Genomic DNA, 24,739 nt, shown 5'->3' with positions numbered 1-24,739 from the left:
TGTCCCGGCTCGTCTCTGTCCCGGCTCGTCTCTGTCCCGGCTCGTCTCTGTCTCGGGCTCGTCTCTGTCTCGGGCTCGTCTCTGTCTCGGGCTCGTCTCTGTCTCGGACTCGTCTCTGTCTCGGACTCGTCTCTGTCTCGGACTCGTCTCTGTCTCGGGCTCGTCTCTGTCTCGGGCTCGTCTCTGTCTCGGGCTCGTCTCTGTCCCGGCTCGTCTCTGTCCCGGCTCGTCTCTGTCCCGGCTCGTCTCTGTCTCGGGCTCGTCTCTGTCTCGGGCTCGTCTCTGTCTCGGGCTCGTCTCTGTCTCGGACTCGTCTCTGTCTCGGACTCGTCTCTGTCTCGGACTCGTCTCTGTCTCGGGCTCGTCTCTGTCTCGGGCTCGTCTCTGTCTCGGGCTCGTCTCTGTCCCGGCTCGTCTCTGTCCCGGCTCGTCTCTGTCCCGGCTCGTCTCTGTCTCGGGCTCGTCTCTGTCTCAGGCTCGTCTCTGTCTCAGGCTCGTCTCTGTCCCGGCTCGTCTCTGTCTCAGGCTCGTCTCTGTCTCAGGCTCGTCTCTGTCCCGGCTCGTCTCTGTCTCAGGCTCGTCTCTGTCTCAGGCTCGTCTCTGTCCCGGCTCGTCTCTGTCTCAGGCTCGTCTCTGTCCCGGCTCGTCTCTGTCTCAGGCTCGTCTCTGTCTCAGGCTCGTCTCTGTCCCGGCTCGTCTCTGTCTCAGGCTCGTCTCTGTCCCGGCTCGTCTCTGTCTCAGGCTCGTCTCTGTCTCAGGCTCGTCTCTGTCTCGGCTCGTCTCTGTCTCGGGCTCGTCTCTGTCTCAGGCTCGTCTCTGTCTCAGGCTCGTCTCTGTCTCGGCTCGTCTCTGTCTCGGACTCGTCTCTGTCCCGGCTCGTCTCTGTCTCAGGCTCGTCTCTGTCCCGGCTCGTCTCTGTCTCAGGCTCGTCTCTGTCCCGGCTCGTCTCTGTCTCAGGCTCGTCTCTGTCTCAGGCTCGTCTCTGTCCCGGCTCGTCTCTGTCCCGGGCTCGTCTCTGTCCCGGCTCGTCTCTGTCCCGGCTCGTCTCTGTCTCGGGCTCGTCTCTGTCCCGGGCTCGTCTCTGTCCCGGCTCGTCTCTGTCTCAGGCTCGTCTCTGTCTCGGGCTCGTCTCTGTCTCAGGCTCGTCTCTGTCCCGGCTCGTCTCTGTCTCAGGCTCGTCTCTGTCTCGGGCTCGTCTCTGTCTCAGGCTCGTCTCTGTCTCAGGCTCGTCTCTGTCCCGGCTCGTCTCTGTCTCGTCTCTGTCCCGGCTCGTCTCTGTCTCAGGCTCGTCTCTGTCCCGGCTCGTCTCTGTCTCAGGCTCGTCTCTGTCTCAGGCTCGTCTCTGTCTCAGGCTCGTCTCTGTCCCGGCTCGTCTCTGTCTCGTCTCTGTCCCGGCTCGTCTCTGTCTCAGGCTCGTCTCTGTCCCGGCTCGTCTCTGTCTCAGGCTCGTCTCTGTCCCGGCTCGTCTCTGTCTCAGGCTCGTCTCTGTCTCAGGCTCGTCTCTGTCCCGGCTCGTCTCTCCTTCAGCCTGGATTCAGAGCCTCTTACGTAACGACTGTAAACTGTGAAGTAGGACACACTTTTTGAAGAATCCAAAGGAGTGAAAATAGAAGCTTATGTAACTGTGTCTGCCCCGAAACGCACGGTCTGAGTTTGGACTGAGGCCATTTTTAACATATTTTAACTCATAACGTGCAGCCGGCGCCTTAATATCGCCCGATCATTAACACGTCATGATCTGAATGTAATAAAGAGTTTCCACTGAGCCATGAACTGAACTGGGCCTAAATTAAGGCATTAAATATCATTATTATCCGGCTCTTCACAACGTAAGTAGAAGCTCCGTTGATTTGAATGGGATTTCCCAACGTTCTACCGGTCATTATTTTCTGATAAAGGACGTCTGAGAAAAATAATGACGCTGCCCATGGCAACGGAGTTGGTGTTTTCATATCACTCCACACGTACGTAGTAGCGACACTATCTGTCCCGTCACTGAGAGAGAAGTCGGGGAATCGCCCGTGAAGTTAGCGTGAGTCTGACTTTCAACTTACCCAGAGATTCACCACCATTCCTCCAACTGCGCCTTCAACTAAGTAGCTAGGCTAGCTACTAGCCTTGCTGCTTCTAGCCTAGCCAAACGCTGCAGCGCAACGCGCAAACTTTTGGGAACTATTTGTGGCGGAAGTCATTAAATAAACCTTTCGACCTTCATAAAAGTGTACGACGTTCATGTTGTGTGTGTTCAGTTGGCAAATGGCCGAATACTAAGCGGGATAATGTATAGAACGCTGGTTATTATCGGGAAAATAAGCACCTTCAGGGCGAAACATCGGGGTCCGGTTCGCCCTGTCGGTACTTATTTTCCCGATAATGACCAGCGTTCTATACATTATCCCTTACTTAAAAGACGAGGCATGAAAAAATAAAACGTTGCCTAATCCTTTATGCCTCATGAACAACATACGGTCTGTAACACTAACACGGGAAACCAAAAAATATCTCCAAACATACGCCCGGACATACGTACTGATTATTTAATGAAATATTGCCAAATTAAAAAATACTGACATTTTAAATTCTCAGAGAGATACTTACTTGCATATGTCAGGATCTGTGACAGATCAGATCCTCCCGGGTTTCCAGGAGACTCTCTGGATATCTGACAGATCCATGAACTTGGATCTTATCGTATCTTCCCGGGTTTTGGGGCTTTTTGTCCAGTGTAACTGCATTTGTTGCTGAAGTTGTACAGTTTCCCTCAAAAGTTGTTTATTTTCAACAATAACATTTGGGCTTTTGCTCCTGTACCAACCCAGCAGTATCTGTACTGTGTTTGTTCTGTCAGGACTCGTCTGAGAGGATGAGGTCTGTGTGGATCAGACTCACAGGTGCTAAATGTACTCGTGCTGGTCCAACTGTAAAACCCAGCAGACACAGAGGACGCTTGGACCAACTCGGCTTCACAGCTTTTACTGCAGCCGTGGTTGAAAACCTTTCAACATGAACAAAACATAACTTAAAAGCTGCAGTTTTTAGCTTTTTACTCACAATTTTTTCCCAATGTACATATTTTAACAAAGTATATTTGAACTGTTGGTTCATATTTTAACTTATTCCGTTCAACAAATTGATATTTTACCATTTTAATAAACACCTGGAGTAACTGTTTTAGCCACTCATGAATACGAGCGATCGCTGTTATTGTTTTGGTGAATGGTCGGCAGCAGCTGATGCACCAGGTCTAACTCGGTTTTATAAAATGACAGATCTGTTTCAGCGCAGGAGAAGCAATGCCCTGTTTATGGACATTGTTTTTGCAGATTATAGGATTTTAATAAAATGTTTATCAAATATGAAAATGTAAAATGGCGACCACGGCCAACGGATGTGACGACATCGCCATCGCTCGTGTAGGACGACATGTTTAAGTTTCTCCTGCACGGACTGGGCGTGTCCCACAGCAGATACACCTGTGCTCAGTCACCTCATCAGTGCACCTGAAACATTAGGCTCCACTCCTGTCTTAGCGCCATCTAGTGCACAAACTGAAGAATTACAACCAAATCAACAGCAAAAGCCAAACAGTGAGAAGAAAACGTAGGGTTTTTATCAGGGTTTTAACCATGACATTTTGACACAATGATAAAACAAACGTTGCTACAATGACTGTTTATCCGAACTATACGTCGCTCCAGAGTAGGGCTGCTCGATTATTGAAAAAATAATAATCACGATTATTTTTGTCATAATTGAAATCACGATTATTCAAACAATTATTTGTTGCCTTTAAAAAAATCCATCAAAAAAGTGACAAAAATCCATAAAAAAAGTGACAAAAATCCAGCAAAAAAGTGACAAAAATCCAGCAAAAAAATGACAAAAATCCAGCAAAAAAGTGACAAAAATCCATCAAAAAAATGACAAAAATCCATCAAAAAAGTGACAAAAATCCAGCAAAAAAGTGACAAAAATCCATCAAAAAAGTGACAAAAATCCATCAAAAAAGTGACAAAAATCCAGCAAAAAAAAGACAAAAATCCAGCAAAAAAGTGACAAAAATCCATAAAAAAAGTGACAAAAATCCAGCAAAAAAGTGACAAAATCCAGCAAAAAAAATGACAAAAATCCATAAAAAAATGACAAAAATCCAGCAAAAAAGTGACAAAAATCCAGCAAAAAAATGACAAAAATCCAGCAAAAAAGTGACAAAAATCCAGCAAAAAAGTGACAAAAATCCATCAAAAAAATGACAAAAATCCATTAAAAAAGTGACAAAAATCCATCAAAAAATGACAAAAATCCAGCAAAAAAGTGACAAAAATCCAGCAAAAAAAAGACAAAAATCCAGCAAAAAAGTGACAAATATCCCAAAATTAAAAATGTGGAAAAAAAAAATGTGAAAAAAAAAATTGAAGAAAAAAAAAAAATGTGAGAAAAAAAATTATAATCGATTTTTTGCGATTATGCTAATTTTGTAATCGTTTACTGTTGTAATCGAAATCGTAATCGAATTTCGATTAATTGCACAGCCCTACTCCAGAGTATAAGTCGCACTATTTGACCATGTTTGTGACGTTTGTAGTTTCACCTCCTGGTGTGACACAGACCGAGGCAAATCATTTTAAACCGACCGTGTTCTGTCAGACTGCGATGGAACTTCACCTCCATCTGCTCTTCCGTGTCCACAGCTCATCAATTCAACTTTTCTGTCCAGCTTTTCTTCATTAAATTGCTGCTTCACTGAAACAAAAGGATTATTGTTACTCACAACGGAAATAAGTCCCGTTTTCAAAAGCATTAAAGCCTGTCATGTACTTTGAGTGGAGTATTTGAAGTAGAGGTCGACCAATGTATCGGTTCGATATCTGCACATTTTACAATATCGGTCCGATGTGTGAGAGCTCAGCCAGGGCCGTAACATGAGACTCACACGTCCTCCATCTCTTATTGAAGTCGTTTATTCGCCCTCGTGGAGCTTTCAGCTGTTGGATGGAGCTCAGACTCTGACCTCCCTGACCTCTGACCTCTGACCTCTGACCTCTGACCTCTGACCTCCCTGACCTCTGACCTCCCTGACCTCTGACCTCCCTCTCGCTCCGCAGACCGTGTCGCTCGGAGGCCGTGATGGCTCAGACGCTGCAGATGGCGATTCCGAACTTTGGGAACAGTGTTCTGGAGTGTCTGAACGAGCAGAGGCTGCAGGGCCTGTACTGTGATGTGTCCGTGCTCGTCAAGGGACACGCCTTCAAGGTAAGACCGTCGCTGCACACGGGAACACGGGACGACCGAGAGCCCGCACACACGCTTTAAAGCAGCACTAACGTGTTTACCTTAATAAACCCTCCCCGGTGAGGAAATGAGGTATTCGAAAACAGATGGGAAATTTGGGAACAATATCTTTCCAAAATAAACTAAAATGTATTTAACCGAAGTGTAGGGCTGCTCGATTATTGAAAAAATAATAATCACGATTATTTTTGTCATAATTGAAATCACGATTATTCAAACGATTATTTTTTTGCCTTTAAAAAAATCCATCAAAAAAAAGACAAAAATCCATCAAAAAAGTGACAAAAATCCAGCAGAAAAAAGACAAAAATCCAAAAAGAAAAAATTAGATTAAAAAATGTGAAAAAGAAATTGATTTTTTTTTTTTTTTTAAAGAAAAAAAAAAAATTAAAAAAAAAAAAAATCGATTTTTTGCGATTATGCTAATTTTGTAATCGTTTACTGTTGTAATCGAAATCGTAATCGAATTTCGATTAATTGCACAGCCCTACCTAAGTGTATTATGTGGTGAGGGAACCCCCCCTCCCCCCCCAAAAAAAGAAAAAAACAAAAACAAAAAAGGGGGAATAAATACTGTACCTACTGTTAATAAAATAATGTAGAATGTACACGCAGATGGGTACATGTATTTGTGTATCTATTTGTATGTGTATGTACATAAATGTGCCTATGTGTTGTGAATGCATGCATGCACATGTGTGTATATGTATGTGGGTGTGTATTTATGTATGTACGTATATACATATGTTTCTTTTTGTTTGTTTTTATTTAATATCATTCTTTATTATTTTTTATTTATAGCGCACAAACCCATAAATTGCACACAAAAAAAAGGAAAAAATAAATAAATAATAATAAATCCTCTCCGTAGTCCCTGTGGGGGTAATACAGGTGTTTATGGGATGATTGGAGGGTTTGCAACTTGGCTGCCACCGGACTGGAGTCACCAATACACACTAATGGAATCACGAAGAAGAAGCTAACATGCTAACAGGCAAAGCTAACTGCGGCTAACGTCACTTTAAACAGTATTTACAGCAAAGTTTGAGTGAAAAAAATCATTTCCAGTATCCCTCTGTCCCTTCGCCTATTCTGTCAGCGTAGTATTTACTCTCCAAGACAATTAATAAGTTTAAAAAATCGCAACTTGCTACGACACCTGCAGTTGCGCTCATGGCCTCTAGGGGGAAGAGTTACTCAGTACTGCTTTAACTGAAGTCACCATGCTAGTATGTGTGTTCATATGTATTTTTGCGGTTGAATAAAGGTTTGTTTGACACTAGACTCCGACATCATTGGGACAGTCTCGGCGTCCAGAAAACTTTGCCTCTAAACAGTAACCGTACCAACACGTCCTCACACAAAAGAACCAGCTAGTCCAGGGGTAGGCAGTGTCAGGCCCGGGGGCAAACTCCGGCCCTCCAGCAAAGAACCTCTGGCCTCAAATGACAAATACCTTTAACATTTGATCTCTGATTTGTGTAAAGTACTCGAAAATGTGAAAAATACTGTCAATTCCTTGCAGTCCTTATATTTGAAGAGTTTAGTGGCGCTAGGCTAGTGCTAGGCTAGTGCTAGGCTAGTGCTAGGCTAGTGCATGTCTATGGTAACTCGTAGCCTGCCTTAAAAACGGCTACTACTTAAGGCAGGCTACTAGTTACCATAGAAATGCACTAGCCTAGCGCCACTAAACTCTTTGAATATAAGAACTGCATTAATTAAAATATATATATCTCATCTCCAGAAATCAGCAACACTCTGGATAACGAGGATATGAGGCCCTGTGTGAAAAATCCTGAAATATCCCTTAACCTCTTAACTCCCGCCTGAACCGAGAGCTTTTTCTCCAGTTCAGCTTTACCCAAATCCTGTAGGCCAGTGTAACGCCTCATTTGAAAGCTAAGACCTACAAAACTCATCTAAATGGATCTTTTTCCTCACAGCATCAGATTTTTTTTCCATCATTTTTTGGGGGGTTTTCAACTCATTATTGTAACTTTTTTGTTAATTTTATGTCAAATAGTAAATTTTAGTCAATTTTTTGTCACATTTTTTTGTCATTTTTTCATTTTTTTTGGTCAGTTTTTTGTCTAAGTTTACATCACATACAGCACTTTTTTGTCACATTTCCATCCTTGTTTTCGTCTCAGTTTTGTTGCTATTTTCTCACCTTTTTTCCAGAAGCTTTTGGATTGGGGTAAAGCCAAACTGGAGAAACTGAGCGCATTTTCTTCAGTTCAGTTTTACCCAAATCTAAAAGCTTAGGCCAGTGTAACGCCTCATTTGAAAGCTAAGGCCGGGGTTAGTTCGTCGACGCTGCTGTGGACCAGGCTGTAGGTGAACACAGACTGACCCCATCCTCAGACGGGACACCTCACACCAGGTGACCTCCTCTGTCTCTGCCCAGGCTCACCGCGCCGTCCTCGCCGCCAGCAGCTCGTACTTCCGCGACCTGTTTAACTCCGGCGGGAAGAGCTCGGTGGTGGAGCTGCCTCCCGCCGTGCAGCCGCAGAGCTTCCAGCAGATCCTGTCCTTCTGCTACACGGGGCGCCTCAGCATGAACGTGGGGGACCAGTTCCTGCTCATGTACACGGCGGGGTTTCTGCAGATCCAGCAGATCATGGAGAAGGGCACGGAGTTCTTCCTCAAGGTGCCGCTGAGTTACTTTCTCCAAAATGGCGGCAGATGTTCTGATGTTCCTTCACTTCCTCCCTCTGGCCCGCAGGTGTCCTCGCCGAGCTGCGACTCCCAGGGGCTGCACGCGGAGGAGACCCCGCCCTCGGAGCCGCAGTCCCCTGTCACTCAAACCTCAGGGGGCGGAGCCTGTGGGGGCGTGGGCGGGGTCACGGGACGGCCCACCTCCTGCCAGACGCCCCTCCCTCTGGTGTCAAAGGTGAAGACGGAGCAAAGCGCCTCCACGCCGCAGCCGCAGGTACAAGAATACAGCCAGGACAGCAGGGGGCAGCACCGGGACAAACCAGTCGAGAATTATAATCTTCTTTTACAAACAGACTGAGGGTTCAAATGTAATTGAACTAAAACATGTACAATAGGCCAGGATGAATGAGAGTCTGGTGTGGCTTGTTTACATGCATGAGACCCATGTATGTTCATTAACATGCACTGTCCCGACCAAATAAACCAATAAAAAGAAAAAAGAAAACTTCAGCCATCATTGCGCTTTATAGACAATTGTATATTATGATGTTCTAAAAAACATTTTAAATATATATATATGAATGAATGAATGCATGAAGTATAAGCGTGACATATTTTAATAGATCAATAATGAAGATCTAAAATAACAGTGGCCCTCGAGAAGAGCCCTGAGGAAGGGCAGGGCGATGTGGCCAAACATTTACATCACGTATGAAAAAGAAATATCATGATAACGGTGTGTTTGGCGAAATCATTTACACATATATACATACATAAAATCAAAGCCTTTCGCCGACGGGGAAACTTCATTTACAGCTATTTTTTTCTTTTTATTCATCTAAATTCACCTAAATCTCTAAAAAACACAGAAGATCAGATACGTGGTTGTCTTTGTTGTTGTTAGCGCCAGAAAGTTAGCTAGCGAGCTAGGTGATGCTACAACTCTCCGGATCCAAGACGCAAATCCTGAGCCCTTTCCTCTAAATATGATTGTTTAAGCGCTGCCCCTGAAGCTCCACAGTCATGTTTCTGCTGCTTTGACTCTGAGCAGCGTCTCCGTGAGGTTCTGACATGAGCTGCACAAATGATCTCATCTACCGCGGTATCAAAGTTACACCGGGGTCCAAAATCTATACCAGTATTACCGTGCACGCTGTGATATGGACCAACCCGACCCTGAGGTTCCCCTTTATCAATGAGCTTAAAGGAATAGGCCCCCGATTGAAGTGAGCGGGGAAGTCTTTAGGAGTTACTGCGCGGACGCTGTGCTCCTGTATCATTACGCCTCACAATATAGTCCCCCTTTTTATTTGCTTATAAAATCCACATGTTACATTTCTGTGTAAATATACTTGGCATGAAAACACTTCACGTAACTTTATTTAAATAGGGAACACGTGGAAGAGCTTGGTAGCTTCGATCGTGAGCTTTTTTGGAGCTATGTGACATGTGGGAGAGGCTGCGTATGTGTGAGCGCACGGACAAAGACCAGACGGGGATATATTAACTCTGCTAAGGTTAGGTAAGAACATATCTCAGTATGTAAAAACGGTGGCCTATTCCTTTAAAGTCAGAACTATATCCTAGATGTGAAACACACTGATACCTATGATGAAAATATGAATTAAACCAGAGTATAGTTTGTTTAGACCCTGTGGCATATCGACAGACCGATGAAAATTTAACAGTTTGCATATTGGAGTCAAAAGAAGATGGTATGTCATTGGGCACTAGTGTGGTAGAAATATATGTAGCATATATTACTATGATACTACTATAATATATACTGTAATAATTGACAGTAAATCCTAAAACGGTAAATACAATGAGACGCGCGTAAGGCAAGAATAAAAAAGGAAACCTCAGCCCCTTGAGGTGAGGTCACCACAGCGGCTCAAGCCTCAGTTTCAATGTGATGAAGACTAATCGTGCAGGACCAGCCCGATATGTATGACTGCGCTGGTTGATCAACGCTCAGATTTGTTGAGAGGAAGATGGTTTTAAATCAAAATATCAACATGTGCTGGGATTTTAAAGCCAGTCATTAGTTAATCATCCGTTTGTGCTTCGTCCTGGTTCAGTCCCGGTTCAGTCCAAGTTCAGACGTCTTCAGCGCTCCTCGCCGCGGACTAAGTTTGTCATGTGATGGTGCGAATGTGATCTGCATATCGTTAAAATAACACGGTCCTAATTTTAGCAGCGTCTGACTGAGAGAGTGACAGAGCTCTTTCTGTTCAGACAGTCACGGGTTTGCAAAAGGAGCCGCTGAGACTTTGAAGGGACACTCTGGGTTCTTCGATAATGTTTGAATATTCTCTGTCAGCCGTTCCCAAAGTCCAGCGAGTCGTGTGTTTGATAAGAAAAGCCTTTGTCATGGTTTTCCCTCACAAATGTTCATTAAAATCAATAAAAAGAACGATTCAGAGGGTGAAACACTGATAAAAATGTCAATGTCACCTCAGACCCTCTTTGTCGCCCGTGTGTCCAGGAGGGGTCGCTGTTCTCCGTGGTGTGCGCCCCGGTGGCCAAGCGTCTGTGGGAGGGGCCCAGAGACGGAGGGGGCGGGGCGACAGGCGGAGTGGGCGGGGTGTCAGGCGGAGGAGGCGGAGCCCGGAAAGCGGCGCGTTATTCCTCTTCAGCTTCCACTAACGCCATGAACCAGGAGGCGGGGTCAATGAGAGGCCCCGCCCCTTCCTCCACCAACAACAACGGCAGCAGCGGGGGAACACCAGAGGGCGCCAGTCCCACCACCCTCAGCCTGTACGCCAGCCCGTCCTGCGACTCGCCCAACAGTTTCCACGAAGAAGAGGAGGAGGAGGAAGTGGAGGACAGCGAGGAGCAATACCGCCAGATCTGCAACATGTACAGCATGTACAGCATGCTCAACGCTAACGCCGCAGGTGAGCGCTAATATCACCACTATAACAGGCTAACGCCGCAGGTGAGCGCTAATATCACCGCTATAACAGGCTAACGCCGCAGGTGAGCGCTAATACTACCGCTATAACAGGCTAATGCCGCAGGTGAGCGCTAATATCACCGCTATAACAGGCTAACGCCGCAGGTGAGCGCTAATATCACCGCTATAACAGCCTAACAGCGCAAGTGAGCGCTAATATCACCGCTATAACAGGCTAACGCCGCAGGTGAGCGCTAATATTACTGCTATAACAGGCTAACGGCGCAGGTGAGCGCTAATACTACCGCTATAACAGGCTAGCGCCGCAGGTGAGCGCTAATATTACTGCTATAACAGGCCAGCGCTGCAGGTGAGCGCTAATATCACCGCTATAACAGGCTAACGGCGCAGGTGAGCGCTAATACTACCGCTATAACAGGCTAACGCCGCAGGTGAGCGCTAATATCACCGCTATAACAGCCTAACAGCGCAAGTGAGCGCTAATATCACCGCTATAACAGGCTAGCGCCGCAGGTGAGCGCTAATATCACCGCAATAACAGGCTAACGCCGCAGGTGAGCGCTAATATCACCGCTATAACAGGCTAACGCCGCAGGTGAGCGCTAATATTACTGCTATAACAGGCTAACGCCGCAGGTGAGCGCTAATACTACCGCTATAACAGGCTAGCGCCGCAGGTGAGCGCTAATATCACCGCTATAACAGGCTAACGCCGCAGGTGAGCGCTAATATTACTGCTATAACAGGCTAGGGCCGCAGGTGAGCGCTAATATTACTGCTATAACAGGCTAACGGCGCAGGTGAGCGCTAATATTACTGCTATAACAGGCTAGGGCCGCAGGTGAGCGCTAATATTACTGCTATAACAGGCTAGGGCCGCAGGTGAGCGCTAATATTACTGCTATAACAGGCTAGGGCCGCAGGTGAGCGCTAATATTACTGCTATAACAGGCTAACGCCGCAGGTGAGCGCTAATATCACCGCTATAACAGGCTAACGGCGCAGGTGAGCGCTAATATTACTGCTATAACAGGCTAGGGCCGCAGGTGAGTGCTAATATTACTGCTATAACAGGCTAACGCCGCAGGTGAGCGCTAATATCACCGCTATAACAGGCTAACGGCGCAGGTGAGCGCTAATATTACTGCTATAACAGGCTAACGCCGCAGGTGAGCGCTAATATCACTGCTATAACAGGCTAACGCCGCAGGTGAGCGATAATATTACTGCTATAACAGGCTAGCGCCGCAGGTGAGCGCTAATATTACTGCTATAACAGGCTAACGCCGCAGGTGAGCGCTAATATTACTGCTATAACAGGCTAACGCCGCAGGTGAGCGCTAATATCACTGCTATAACAGGCTAACGCCGCAGGTGAGCGCTAATATCACTGCTATAACAGGCTAACGCCGCAGGTGAGCGCTAATATTACTGCTATAACAGGCCTACGCCGCAGGTGAGTGCTAATATTACTGCTATAACGGGCTAACGCCGCAGGTGAGCGCTAATATTACTACTATAACAGGCTAACGCCGCAGGTGAGCGCTAATATTACTGCTATAACAGGCTAACGCCGCAGGTGAGCGCTAATATTACTGCTATAACAGGCTAACGCCGCAGGTGAGCGCTAATATCACCAATATAACAGGCTAACGCCGCAGGTGAGCGCTAATATTACTACTATAACAGGCTAACGCCGCAGGTGAGCGCTAATATCACCACTATAACAGGCTAACGCCGCAGGTGAGCGCTAATATTACTGCTATAACAGGCTAACGCCGCAGGTGAGCGCTAATATTACTGCTATAACAGGCCAACGCCGCAGGTGAGTGCTAATATTACTGCTATAACAGGCTAACGCCGCAGGTGAGCGCTAATATTACCGCTATAACAGGCTAACGCCGCAGGTGAGCGCTAATATTACTGCTATAACAGGCTAACGCCGCAGGTGAGAGCTAATATTACTGCTATAACAGGCTAACGCCGCAGGTGAGCGCTAATATTACTGCTATAACAGGCTAACGCCGCAGGTGAGCGCTAATATTACTGCTATAACAGACTAACGCCGCAGGTGAGCTCTAATATCACCGCTATAACAGGCTAACGCCGCAGGTGAGCGCTAATATTACTGCTATAACAGGCTAACGCCGCAGGTGAGCGCTAATACTACCGCTATAACAGGCTAGCGCCGCAGGTGAGTGCTAATATCACCGCTATAACAGGCTAACGCCGCAGGTGAGCGCTAATATTACTGCTATAACAGGCTAGGGCCGCAGGTGAGCGCTAATATTACTGCTATAACAGGCTAACGGCGCAGGTGAGCGCTAATATTACTGCTATAACAGGCTAGGGCCGCAGGTGAGCGCTAATATTACTGCTATAACAGGCTAGGGCCGCAGGTGAGCGCTAATATTACTGCTATAACAGGCTAGGGCCGCAGGTGAGCGCTAATATTACTGCTATAACAGGCTAACGCCGCAGGTGAGCGCTAATATCACCGCTATAACAGGCTAACGGCGCAGGTGAGCGCTAATATTACTGCTATAACAGGCTAGGGCCGCAGGTGAGTGCTAATATTACTGCTATAACAGGCTAACGCCGCAGGTGAGCGCTAATATCACCACTATAATAGGCTAACACCGCAGGTGAGCGCTAATATTACTGCTATAACAGGCTAACGGCGCAGGTGAGCGCTAATATTACTGCTATAACAGGCTAACGCCGCAGGTGAGCGCTAATATCACTGCTATAACAGGCTAACGCCGCAGGTGAGCGATAATATTACTGCTATAACAGGCTAGCGCCGCAGGTGAGCGCTAATATTACTGCTATAACAGGCTAACGCCGCAGGTGAGCGCTAATATTACTGCTATAACAGGCTAACGCCGCAGGTGAGCGCTAATATCACTGCTATAACAGGCTAACGCCGCAGGTGAGCGCTAATATCACTGCTATAACAGGCTAACGCCGCAGGTGAGCGCTAATATTACTGCTATAACAGGCCTACGCCGCAGGTGAGTGCTAATATTACTGCTATAACGGGCTAACGCCGCAGGTGAGCGCTAATATTACTGCTATAACAGGCTAACGCCGCAGGTGAGCGCTAATATTACTGCTATAACAGGCTAACGCCGCAGGTGAGCGCTAATATCACCACTATAACAGGCTAACGCCGCAGGTGAGCGCTAATATTACTGCTATAACAGGCTAACGCCGCAGGTGAGCGCTAATATTACTGCTATAACAGGCCAACGCCGCAGGTGAGTGCTAATATTACTGCTATAACAGGCTAACGCCGCAGGTGAGCGCTAATAATACTGCTATAACAGGCTAACGCCGCAGGTGAGCGCTAATATTACCGCTATAACAGGCTAACGCCGCAGGTGAGCGCTAATATTACTGCTATAACAGGCTAACGCCGCAGGTGAGCGCTAATATTACTGCTATAACAGGCTAACGCCGCAGGTGAGCGCTAATATTACTGCTATAACAGGCTAACGCCGCAGGTGAGCGCTAATATTACTGCTATAACAGACTAACGCCGCAGGTGAGCGCTAATATCACTGCTATAACAGGCTAACGCCGCAGGTGAGTGCTAATATTACTGCTATAACAGGCTAACGCCGCAGGTGAGCGCTAATATTACCGCTAAAACAGGCTAACGCCGCAGGTGAGCGCTAATATCACCGCTAAAACAGGTTAACGCCGCAGGTGAGCGCTAATATTACTGCTATAACAGGCCGACGCCGCAGGTGAGCGCTAATATTACCGCTATAACAGGTTAACGCCGCAGGTGAGTGCTAATATTACCGCTATAACAGGCCGACGCCGCAGGTGAGCACTAATATCACTGCTATAACAGGCCAACGCCGCAGGTGAGCGCTAATATTACCGCTATAACAGGCTAACGCCGCAGGTGAGCGCTAATATTACCGCTATAACAGGCTAATGCCGCAGGTGAGCGCTAATATTACTGCTATAACAGGCTAACGCCACAGGTGAGCGCTAATATTACTGCTATAACAGGCTAACGCCACAGGTGAGCGCTAATATCACCTCTATAACAGGCTAACGCCGCAGGTGAGTGCTAATATTACTGCTATAACAGGCTAACGCCGCAGGTGAGCGCTAATATTACCGCTAAAACAGGCTAACGCCGCAGGTGAGCGCTAATATCACCGCTAAAACAGGTTAACGCCGCAGGTGAGCGCTAATATTACTGCTATAACAGGCCGACGCCGCAGGTGAGCGCTAATATTACCGCTATAACAGGCTAACGCCGCAGGTGAGCGCTAATATTACCGCTATAACAGGCTAATGCCGCAGGTGAGCGCTAATATTACTGCTATAACAGGCTAACGCCACAGGTGAGCACTAATATCACTGCTATAACAGGCCAACGCCGCAGGTGAGCGCTAATATTACCGCTATAACAGGCTAACGCCGCAGGTGAGCGCTAATATTACCGCTATAACAGGCTAATGCCGCAGGTGAGCGCTAATATTACTGCTATAACAGGCTAATGCCACAGGTGAGCACTAATATCACTGCTATAACAGGCCAACGCCGCAGGTGAGCGCTAATATTACCGCTATAACAGGCTAACGCCGCAGGTGAGCGCTAATATTACCGCTATAACAGGCTAATGCCGCAGGTGAGCGCTAATATTACTGCTATAACAGGCTAACGCCACAGGTGAGCGCTAATATTACTGCTATAACAGGCTAACGCCACAGGTGAGCGCTAATATTACTGCTATAACAGGCTAACGCCGCAGGTGAGCGCTAATATCACCTCTATAACAGGCTAACGCCGCAGGTGAGCGCTAATATTACTGCTATAACAGGCCATGGGCTTGATTCTGCTCAGCTCCACTACACAAGGATCTCTCAAAAATTTTGTGTGTCTTGTCATTTTGTATAATAATAATAAGAAAACAATCGTTGCCGTTGGCAGACTGAAAGTCATTGGACTAAACTGTGATTTAACCCGTGACCTCTCTCTCAGTAGTAGCAGAGCGAGTGGAGGCTCTCCCAGACCTTCCCCCGGACTCGGCCCAGGGCAGGGGCTCTCGTGGGGGTCGGCCTCGCTCGGAGCTGGCCTGTCTGCCTCCGGAGCTGGTGGCTCAGATTGGGCAGCGGTGCCACCCGCGGCTTTACGAGGAGGGCGACCCGGCCGAGCGGCTGGAGCTGGTCAGCGGCACCAGCGTGTTCATCTCCAGAGCGCAGCTCATGAACTGCCACGTGAGCGCCGGCACCAGGCACAAGGTGCTGCTGCGGAGGCTCCTGGCCGCTTTCTTTGACAGGTGAGAGGTTTATACAAACACGTGTATATAAGGAAGTGTATATAAGGAAGTGTATATAAGGAAGTGTATATAAGGAAGTGTATATATGTGAGGGCAGCGCTGATGCTCTCTGCGTGTCTGTCGCAGGAGCACGCTGGCGAACAGCTGTGGCACCGGGATCCGCTCGTCCACCAACGATCCAAGCCGCAAACCTCTGGACAACAGAGTCCTGCATGCAGTCAAATGTGAGTCTCACCTGGACTAACCCGGACTAACCCGGACAAACCCGGACAAACCTGGACTATCCCGGACAAACCAGGACTAACCCGGACAAACCTGGACTAACCCGGACAAACCAGGACTAACCTTAAAGGGATAGGGCCTCATGTCCTCGTTATCCAGAGTGTTGCTGATTTCTGGAGATATTTTCTTTGTAATTCATGCAGTTCTTATATTTGAAGAGTTTCGTGGTGCTAGGCTAATGCAAGGCTAGTGCATGTCTATGGTATCAGCTAGCCTGCATTAAAGACAGTGTGACCCGCTCCACAGAGCACCTGAGGCAAATCACTGATAACACCAGACTAACCATATAAACGTCTGTGTCCATAGAGTCATTTTAAATAACTTATATTTGAGCAGCATCAGCTTCGTGGTTGTATAAGCTACGCGGCGGCGGAGTGATCTGCGAGAAAATAGTCCCTCAAAATGCGATCATTCATGTGATGCAGGTCAGTTATCGACACAGACATGTTTATGGTTAGTCTGGTGTTATAAGTGACTCAGGTGCTCTGTGGAGCGGGTCACACTGTTTTTAATGCAGGCTAGCTGATACCATAGACTTGCACTAGCCTAGCACCACGAAACTCTCCAAACAGAAGAACAGCAAAAATGACACTAGGAAATGAGGCCCTATGTCAAAAATCCTGAAATATCCCTTTAACTAACCAGGGCTTGACAGGACTAACCTTTACTAACCAGGACTAACCTTAACTAACCAGGACTGGACAAGGACTGAGCGACTAAACCACAATACCAATACCACATGCAAACTGGAATGAACCGGACTTTGGACTCCCAGTATTTCAAACTGTTTTTGTACGACGGCCTTAAAGGTGTTTGTGTTTGGAGAATCCATCTGCATCTCTCACAAATCCAGCTCTGACTGTGACCCTTCAGTCGGGCCCCGGTCCCGCCCTAAAATGAGGGTTAGTGCTAGATGGTCTGCTCCGGAGGGACAGTCTGCTGTGAAAACGTGAGATATCATGACACAAATGAAGGTTAGGGCCAGGGAAATGGTTAACCTCTGAACTCCCGCCTGAACCGAGAGGAGCTTTTTCCTCACGTCAGCAGATTTTTTTTTTCCCAACATTTTTTGTTGGGTATTCAACTCATTTTTGTCATTTTTTTGTCACATTTTGTCACATTTTTTGTCAATTTTTTAATAAATTTTTTGTCATTTTTTAAATCAATTTTTTGTCACTTTTTTGTCACATTTTTGTCATTTTTTCGTCAATTTTGAATCAATTTTTTGTCTTTTTTTTGTCACATTTTTGTCATTTTTTAAATCAATTTTTTGTCATTTTTTCGTCAATTTTGAATCCATTTTTTGTCACATTTTTGTCCTTTTTTTAATCAATTTTTTGTCATTTTTTGTCATTTTTTAATCAATTTTTTGTCATTTTTTTGTCACATTTTTGTCCTTTTTTTAATCAATTTTTGTCACTTTTTTTGTCACATTTCCATCATTGTTTTCGTCTCAGTTTTGTTGCTTTTTTCCAGAAGCTTTTGGATTGGGGTAAAGCCAAACTGGAGAAACTGTGCTCGGTTCAGGCGGGAGTTAAGGGGTAAAACCTTAAGGATTAGGATTATTTGTATTTTTAGACAAACCAACTCATAGATCTATACAAACTCACAGCAGACCGTCCCTCCGGAGCAGACGATCTAGCGCTAACCTAAAATGAGCCCCCCCCCCTGGGCCCCCCCCCCCGCTGACGCCGCCGCTTTGCCTCCTCCACAGTTTACTGCCAGAACTTCGCTCCGAGCTTCAAGGAGAGCGAGATGAACGCCATCGCGGCGGACATGTGCACCAACGCGCGGCGAGTCGTGCGCAAGTCCTGGATCCCCAAACTCAAGCTGCTGATGGCCGACTCCGACATGGCGTACTCCGCGTTCCTCAACGACGGCGGCGCCAAGATGGACGCCGCCGCCGCCGCCGCCGCCGCCGCCGTCTCCCTGGGCAGCGACCCGAACGCGGCCTTCGACCCCGCCTCCCTGGACGCCGCCGTGGCCAACAGCGGCGAGGCGGTGGGGGCGGCCGGCCAATCGGACGCTCTCGGGGGCGGGGCCAACGACGGCAGCACTTTGTTCTGAGAGACTCGAGGCCCGAAGGAGACGAACAGGTTTGTCTCCGGGACGACGCGGACGATGGAAACGTTCCCCTTTTTATTCTTTTTTGGAGATGATCGACGTCCTGAACTGTATTCGTGCTTCTGAAATGCTTCCATGGCGATTTGATTGTCTAAACATCGCTATATATAAAGATGGACAACTGCTTTTTTTATCTAGCCTTTAGCTTCAGTCACAGAAACCTTTACACACGAGGCGCTTCGGCGTCTCCAGAGCCGTTTGCCGGGCTCGTAGTTGAGCTGCGAGTCCCTCCCCCCGTCCAAACCAGCAGCGCTTTGGCGACAAGAAAGCGGAATCCAGGCGCTAACTACAAAGCAAGTCTGCGTTTCCCTTATCCCCGTCAAGAAACGGCGTTAGCTATCGGTTAGCAAACGGCCATTAGCTTCCAGGACGTGTGCGAATCGAGCGTCCTCCCGCCAATTCAATCTCCTGCGGTTTCTCCATCCTCAGCGTCATAAAAGAGGAGGTTTAGTGGCATTAACATGTGTGTTCGGCTCCATATTTAGCATTTAGCATTTAGCCTGGAGGGCCTAATTCTATTCTCGAGTAAAAATCTCCTTGTAGTGATTTGTAACTAGGCCTTGACCTCGCCTAAACGTGGTCGACACCAGCTGAAAACATCTGGCTGTTTCATAAAGCGTGATGCTCAAAGGCTAATGCTAACGGCTATAGGAGAAACACACTGAGCAGGCTAACGGCCGTTTTGCTAACTGTCCGCATACACTCGGATGGAACGCCGCTTCTCCTCTCTCTCCACGGAGATCCTGACAGTTTCTGAACTTTGTTGTCATGGCAACGCTGCTAATCTTACATCACTCGAAACAAAATGTGAAATTGTTAAAAAAAAAATCAAATAAAATATAGTTTAGATTCTGGCGGAACTACTTTCGCCCCGTACAGTATAGGCTCTGTGCACACGCAATAGATACAGACGGCATCTCTGGAATCGCCCATATATGGTCATGTTTGAAAACAGTTAAGGGGGAAAACAATTTTGAAAAAATGTAAATTTTCTCTAATTATTCAAAAACTACTGTAACAAACGCTGAATCATGAATATAGTTTCTACTAAATAAAGATACAAAGACATGGGGAGGAGCAAAGTGGTTCAACAGCCCATAAATACATGAATAACGGAGAATGCTAACCTGATGCTACATGTTAGCATCGGGCTAATGCTAATGGTTAGCTAGCGCTTGCTACAACTGCCGTTTTTTCACTTCTACTGAACAATCTGCTGTGAGAAAATATCCATATGGGCCTGATTTACACCTGACTTTATTCATGTAATAAATAAGTTCATATTCCACCAGAAAATGGCAAAAAAGAGGAAAAATTGTGTTTCTCTAAAGATTCTATTTTCCCCCTCGTTGAGGCCACGCCCCCTTCTATGACGAGATGCCGTCTGTATCTATGTGTTTGGCGGACTTCCTGTTTGCCAGTGGCGGGAAAAGACCACTTCCTGTCCCGTATTTTAATTAAAACATAATTTAAAGATTTCAAAAACAGAAGAAAACTTAAATTAATGTCGAGCCGGGAGTGTTTCATAAAAATGAGTTCAGATTTTTATGAACGGTGCTGATTTTATAGTTTTTTTTTAGCGACAAGTTAGCGTTAGCCTTTTAGCTCCGGGGCTAAAACGGCCACAGTTCTGAACGCGGGAGTCTCCGGTGAGCACGTTTTTTAACAAGCGATTACCCAAAAGCGGCTTGTTTTCCGCCACGTACTGTTTAAACGGGCTGTGTTTAGCTAACGCTCCAAAGGAATAGCGTGAAGTTGTTAGCGTGACGTTGCTATGACACATCGCGTACAGAAAACCCATCGGATGAAATACAAAAACCGAACAATCGTGAAAAACAAACGCCAAAAAATGTCCTTAAATGCACCTTACCCCGGCCTTTGTACCCACGTGTCCATCTTTATATATAGTTTATTGTACGTACGACACCGAGAGGCCCCCCCGCCTCTTCAGTTCCACTTTATTTCACTGTTTTTTCGTTCATTTCCCTAACGGTTAAACATTCCCACGGGTGGAGGGGAGGGGCATCTAACAGAGGGTTTTTCGACTGAAAGGAAACACTGCTGATTTTGATACTGAATGTAAGAATCGAGAAGTGAGAAATTGCACAGAGTTTGTATTTGTATTTGTTTTGGAAATGGCTTTACGGCTCAGCGTCGTCGACCTGAAGACGGCTCCCGCGAGACGAGGGCCGCAAAGCATGCTGGGAAATGGAGTCTTTAGCTGTAAAAAAAAAGGAAAGAACGTCCGTGTCCTGAAGTCGCCCTGGGTTTCCTGAAGGCAAACACTGTGATTTGTGATGTAATGACGCAGAAATGACGATATAAACGACTTTAAACTCCACACAAACGATACACTGCCCGACCAAACGAGAAGGTTATGAGCGAGGCTTGTCACACTTAAGCCCAACAGAAAACAAAGGTCAATAATGAGGCTTTTTGTTTTTCAAAAAGTACATTAACCCCTTAACTCCCGCCTGAACCGAGCACGTTTTCTCCAGTTTGGCTTTACCCCAATCCAAAAGGTTCTGGGAAAAAGGGGAGAAAATAGCGACAAAACTGAGACGAAAAGAATGATGGAAATGTGAGAAAAAAGTGACGAAAAATTGATGAAAAAGTGGCAAAAATGTCACGAAAATGTCATAAGGAATTGACAAAAAATTGACGAAAAAATGACAAAAAAAGACAAAAAAATGATTAAAAAAAGGAAAAAAATGTGATAAAAATTGACGAAAAAATGACGAAAAATTGACAAAAATGTGACCAAAAAATGACAAAAAATTGATTAAAAAATGACAAAAATGTGATCAAAATGTGATAAAAATTGACAAAAAATTTACGAAAAAATGACGAAAAATTGACAAAAAATGTGACCAAAAAATGACAAAAAATTGATTAAAAAATGACAAAAAATTGATAAAAATTTGATAAAAATTTGACGAAAAAAAAAAAAATGGACAAAAAAATGACAAAATGTGACGAAAAAAGTGACAAAAAAAAGTTACAAAAATGAGTTGAAAACCCAACAAAAAAATGATGGGTAAAAAAATGTGGTGACGTGAGGACAAAGATCCTCTGGGTTCAGGCGGGAGTTCAGAGGTTAACCATAGACGAGGCCTTTGCTCTGCTCGATCTAGGTTTGCGATATTTCAGGATTGCCAAGTTGTCCTCACCAACTTCATGTGAGTGAGTGAGGGAGGGGCTGATGGCTTTTCGTCATGATTTTAGTCAAAGTAATATTTTTGCAGACTAAAATTAGACTGAAACTAAGTTAAAAAAGTTGTTTATGATTCAAATGTGGACAAAAAACACGACAAAATGAAAAGAAGAGCTGAAAACCTCCATAGGCGTCTAAATTCACTGCCAAAGAAACAGGTTTGTTCTTGTGGAAGAAGAAACATGGAGCAGAGAACCTTGATAAAACATCCATCCATCGTGGCTGGTGCAAAATCACATTACACCAGCCCCCAATGGCGCCCCCTGCAGGTGGTGGGTCCACAGAAGGACGGCTCATGGTTCTGACCGGGCCTGTGGTCTCTCATGAGGGGCTTCTGACCCGCTCTGAGTCTGACCCGTCACCTATAGGACCTGTTTGCCCTGGAGACCCCGACAACAGAGCTCCAGGATTATTCAGAACCTTTAACTATATATAATACGTCAACATGAACTGATTTATCTGAGGGTCGGGCAGTGTTGTTAGTTGCATTTGGGTTGTCTGTCATCCTGGGGGGTCCTCACCAGTTGAGAACCACCGCACTACAGCCCAGACCCGTCGCTCTCGCCTCTCGTTCGTACAGAAGAGGAAAGAGAACTGAGCACGTGCAGTAAATCCACCATCAGCCCAAACAAACCGTTTATTTGCACTAACGGCCTCCGTGCACTGTCGCCTCGAGGACCAGGGCGATCTCGGACACGGCGGGATCTGAAAAACTGAAAACTTTAGACTAAACTTGCACCTTTTGTGGTCGGAGAGAATGTTCTTTCGTTGTTTTGAGAAGCTGGTAGTGCGGAACTTCCTTTTTGTTTTGTTTTTTTGTTTTTTACCAATGATTGTGGAGGATTTGTGAGGATAAATGCACTGAGAACAATCTGTTTTTGTAACGCGGGGGTTTGGAGGAGTTCGTTTGTATTCGTGGTACTGACAAGTGTTAGATAATCGGAGATCAGAAGTGAGTCGTGGACCGGCGGGTTTTATATGAAAGGTACGATGTTGTTTACTGAAGTGTTCATGAGAAGAAGGTTCATGTTTCTGGGGAGTGAGAGAATCCACAGTGTCCTCTGCAGAGACTCGGTCTTCTCGGGTCTGACGAGCTGCTAATTCTGTCGTTTCGTTTTTGAGATTTCTAGCCTGTTTTCTCCCATAACATCTAAGCGTTAGGCCCGTCTACACGTGGCAGGGAATCTCACAAACCCAAGTATTTTCCTACGATCCGGCCTCATCCGTCTGTAAAAACAAAGGTTTCTAAAACTCTGGCCAAAGTGAAGATTTGTGAATCCTCCGGTTACGTTTGAGTGTGGACGTCAATAACCGCATTTCTGGGCAGTCAGGCAGTTTGAGGCGTAACTCCGGACGTGCCTCTGCAGGAGAACTTAGATAAAGTCGTCCTCCCGGAGGTGAGACCAACGCCACAGTCCTGCTGCGGGTCAGTCAGAGGTCAGTCTGTCAGAAAGTTCCTGGCTGTACTCGCCTATTTATCTGATGTAAGATTACAAAAATGGCAGTAAAAAAGCCTTTGTATGTTGGTCTCATAGTTGTTGGCAGGTCTGTGAAGCTTTACGTGACTTTGGGACCACAGCGTTTACAGCTCAGAGAACTAAAACACACTGTATGTTAGGGCTGCACAATATATCGCGAAAAATATCGTATCGCGATATTAGCTGATGCAATATCCGTATCGCGAGAAGCCACAATATATCGCAACATCACCGTAGCTTCATCTGACTGAGATCCACCCATTTTTTTTGCAAGTCATGTGTAAAAGCTCAGTTTTAGTTTAACAGTTACTAGCTTTGTTAAATTCTACCCTTGTTTTGGTCCTGATGGGGTGTTTTTTAAGTCTTCTTTTGACACAATTTGCTGAAAAAATGGAACATATTGTGTTTAGTGGAATATCGCGATTATACCGTTATCGCGATATTGCACAGCAGTATCGCATATCGCAAGTCACTGCAAAATCGTGCAGCCCTACTGTATGTGCTGCAGAACCTGTGGAGCGATTTCAATTTATGATGAAGAAACGCATATGCGAGGTTAAGTGTGGATGCAGTTTTTAAAAACGAGGCTGTGTGGACTTTTTTCTAGGCAGAGGCGGGTTTATAAACTGCTCCGTGTGGACGAGGCCTCAGTGTCAGGGTAAAAAACACCAAACTCTGCCTTTACTCTCTTTATTTTTTGTCGTATTGGGATTGTGAAATTCCTGAAATCGTCATGTTTCCCATTCACAAATACTGACATGTTTAGTATCCACGTCACACACGGAGCCCCCCCAACAACCCTTTATAATCCAAACATGGTCATTTCCTTTATGCAAGACGCCAGACCCGAACACAGTGTGAGCGGACGTTACAAACGATGTGACAAAAATTCAACAAAAATTCAATAAAAATGTGACAAAAATTCAACAAAAATTCAATGAAAATTCAACAAAAATTCGACAAAAATGTGACAAAAATTCAACAAAAATTCAACAAAAAAGTGACAAAAATTCGACAAAAAAGTGACAAAAATTTGACAAAAATGTGACAAAAATTCAACAAAAATTCAACAAAAATGTGACAAAAATTCAACAAAAATTCAATAAAAATGTGACGAAAATTCAACAAAAATTCAACAAAAATTCAACAAAAATTCAACAAAAATTCAACAAAAATTCAACAAAAATTCAACAAAAATTCAACAAAAATGTTTAGTATCCACGTCACACACGGAGTCCCCCCAACAACACTTTATAATCCAAACATGGTCATTTCCTTTATGCAAGACGCCAGACCCGAACACAGTGTGAGCGGACGTTACAAAACGAAGTCTTCACAAAATTAGTTTTTTTTCAGGGTTTACATTGTAATGAACTTGTATCGTAATAAAAATTGTTGAGCGATGTCATGATTCTCCAGTAATTTTAATTTGACGCCGGTTTGAATCCAATTTAATTCTTTTTAAA

The 24,739-nt window shown here is 45.6% G+C and overlaps 1 protein-coding gene across 3 annotated transcripts in view; it reads left to right on the top strand.

Moving 5' to 3' along the window:
* Positions 1-18,700, top strand: part of LOC306960819 (nucleus accumbens-associated protein 1-like) — a 32,459-nt gene extending 13,759 nt beyond the window's left edge. For 2 of the 3 annotated variants that reach the window (XM_079553393.1, XM_079553395.1), the window contains exons 2-8: positions 5,106-5,253; positions 7,700-7,942; positions 8,018-8,224; positions 10,439-10,850; positions 15,878-16,175; positions 16,302-16,399; positions 18,172-18,700. In XM_079553393.1, the coding sequence (XP_079409519.1) occupies positions 5,106-5,253; positions 7,700-7,942; positions 8,018-8,224; positions 10,439-10,850; positions 15,878-16,175; positions 16,302-16,399; positions 18,172-18,524 (1,759 nt within the window). In that variant the 3' untranslated portion in view covers positions 18,525-18,700. The remainder of the gene's footprint in view (positions 1-5,105; positions 5,254-7,699; positions 7,943-8,017; positions 8,225-10,438; positions 10,851-15,877; positions 16,176-16,301; positions 16,400-18,171) is intronic. The other variant, XM_079553394.1, reaches the window with a different exon arrangement.
* Positions 18,701-24,739: the final 6,039 nt, after the last annotated feature.

The sequence above is a fragment of the Gobius niger genome, assembly GCF_951799975.1.
Source record: "Gobius niger genome assembly, chromosome: 3".
In the NCBI taxonomy this organism is placed as follows: Eukaryota; Metazoa; Chordata; class Actinopteri; order Gobiiformes; family Gobiidae; genus Gobius; species Gobius niger.
The sequence above is the reverse complement of the archived record's forward strand: the minus strand, read 5'-3'. Positions and strand labels throughout refer to the sequence as shown.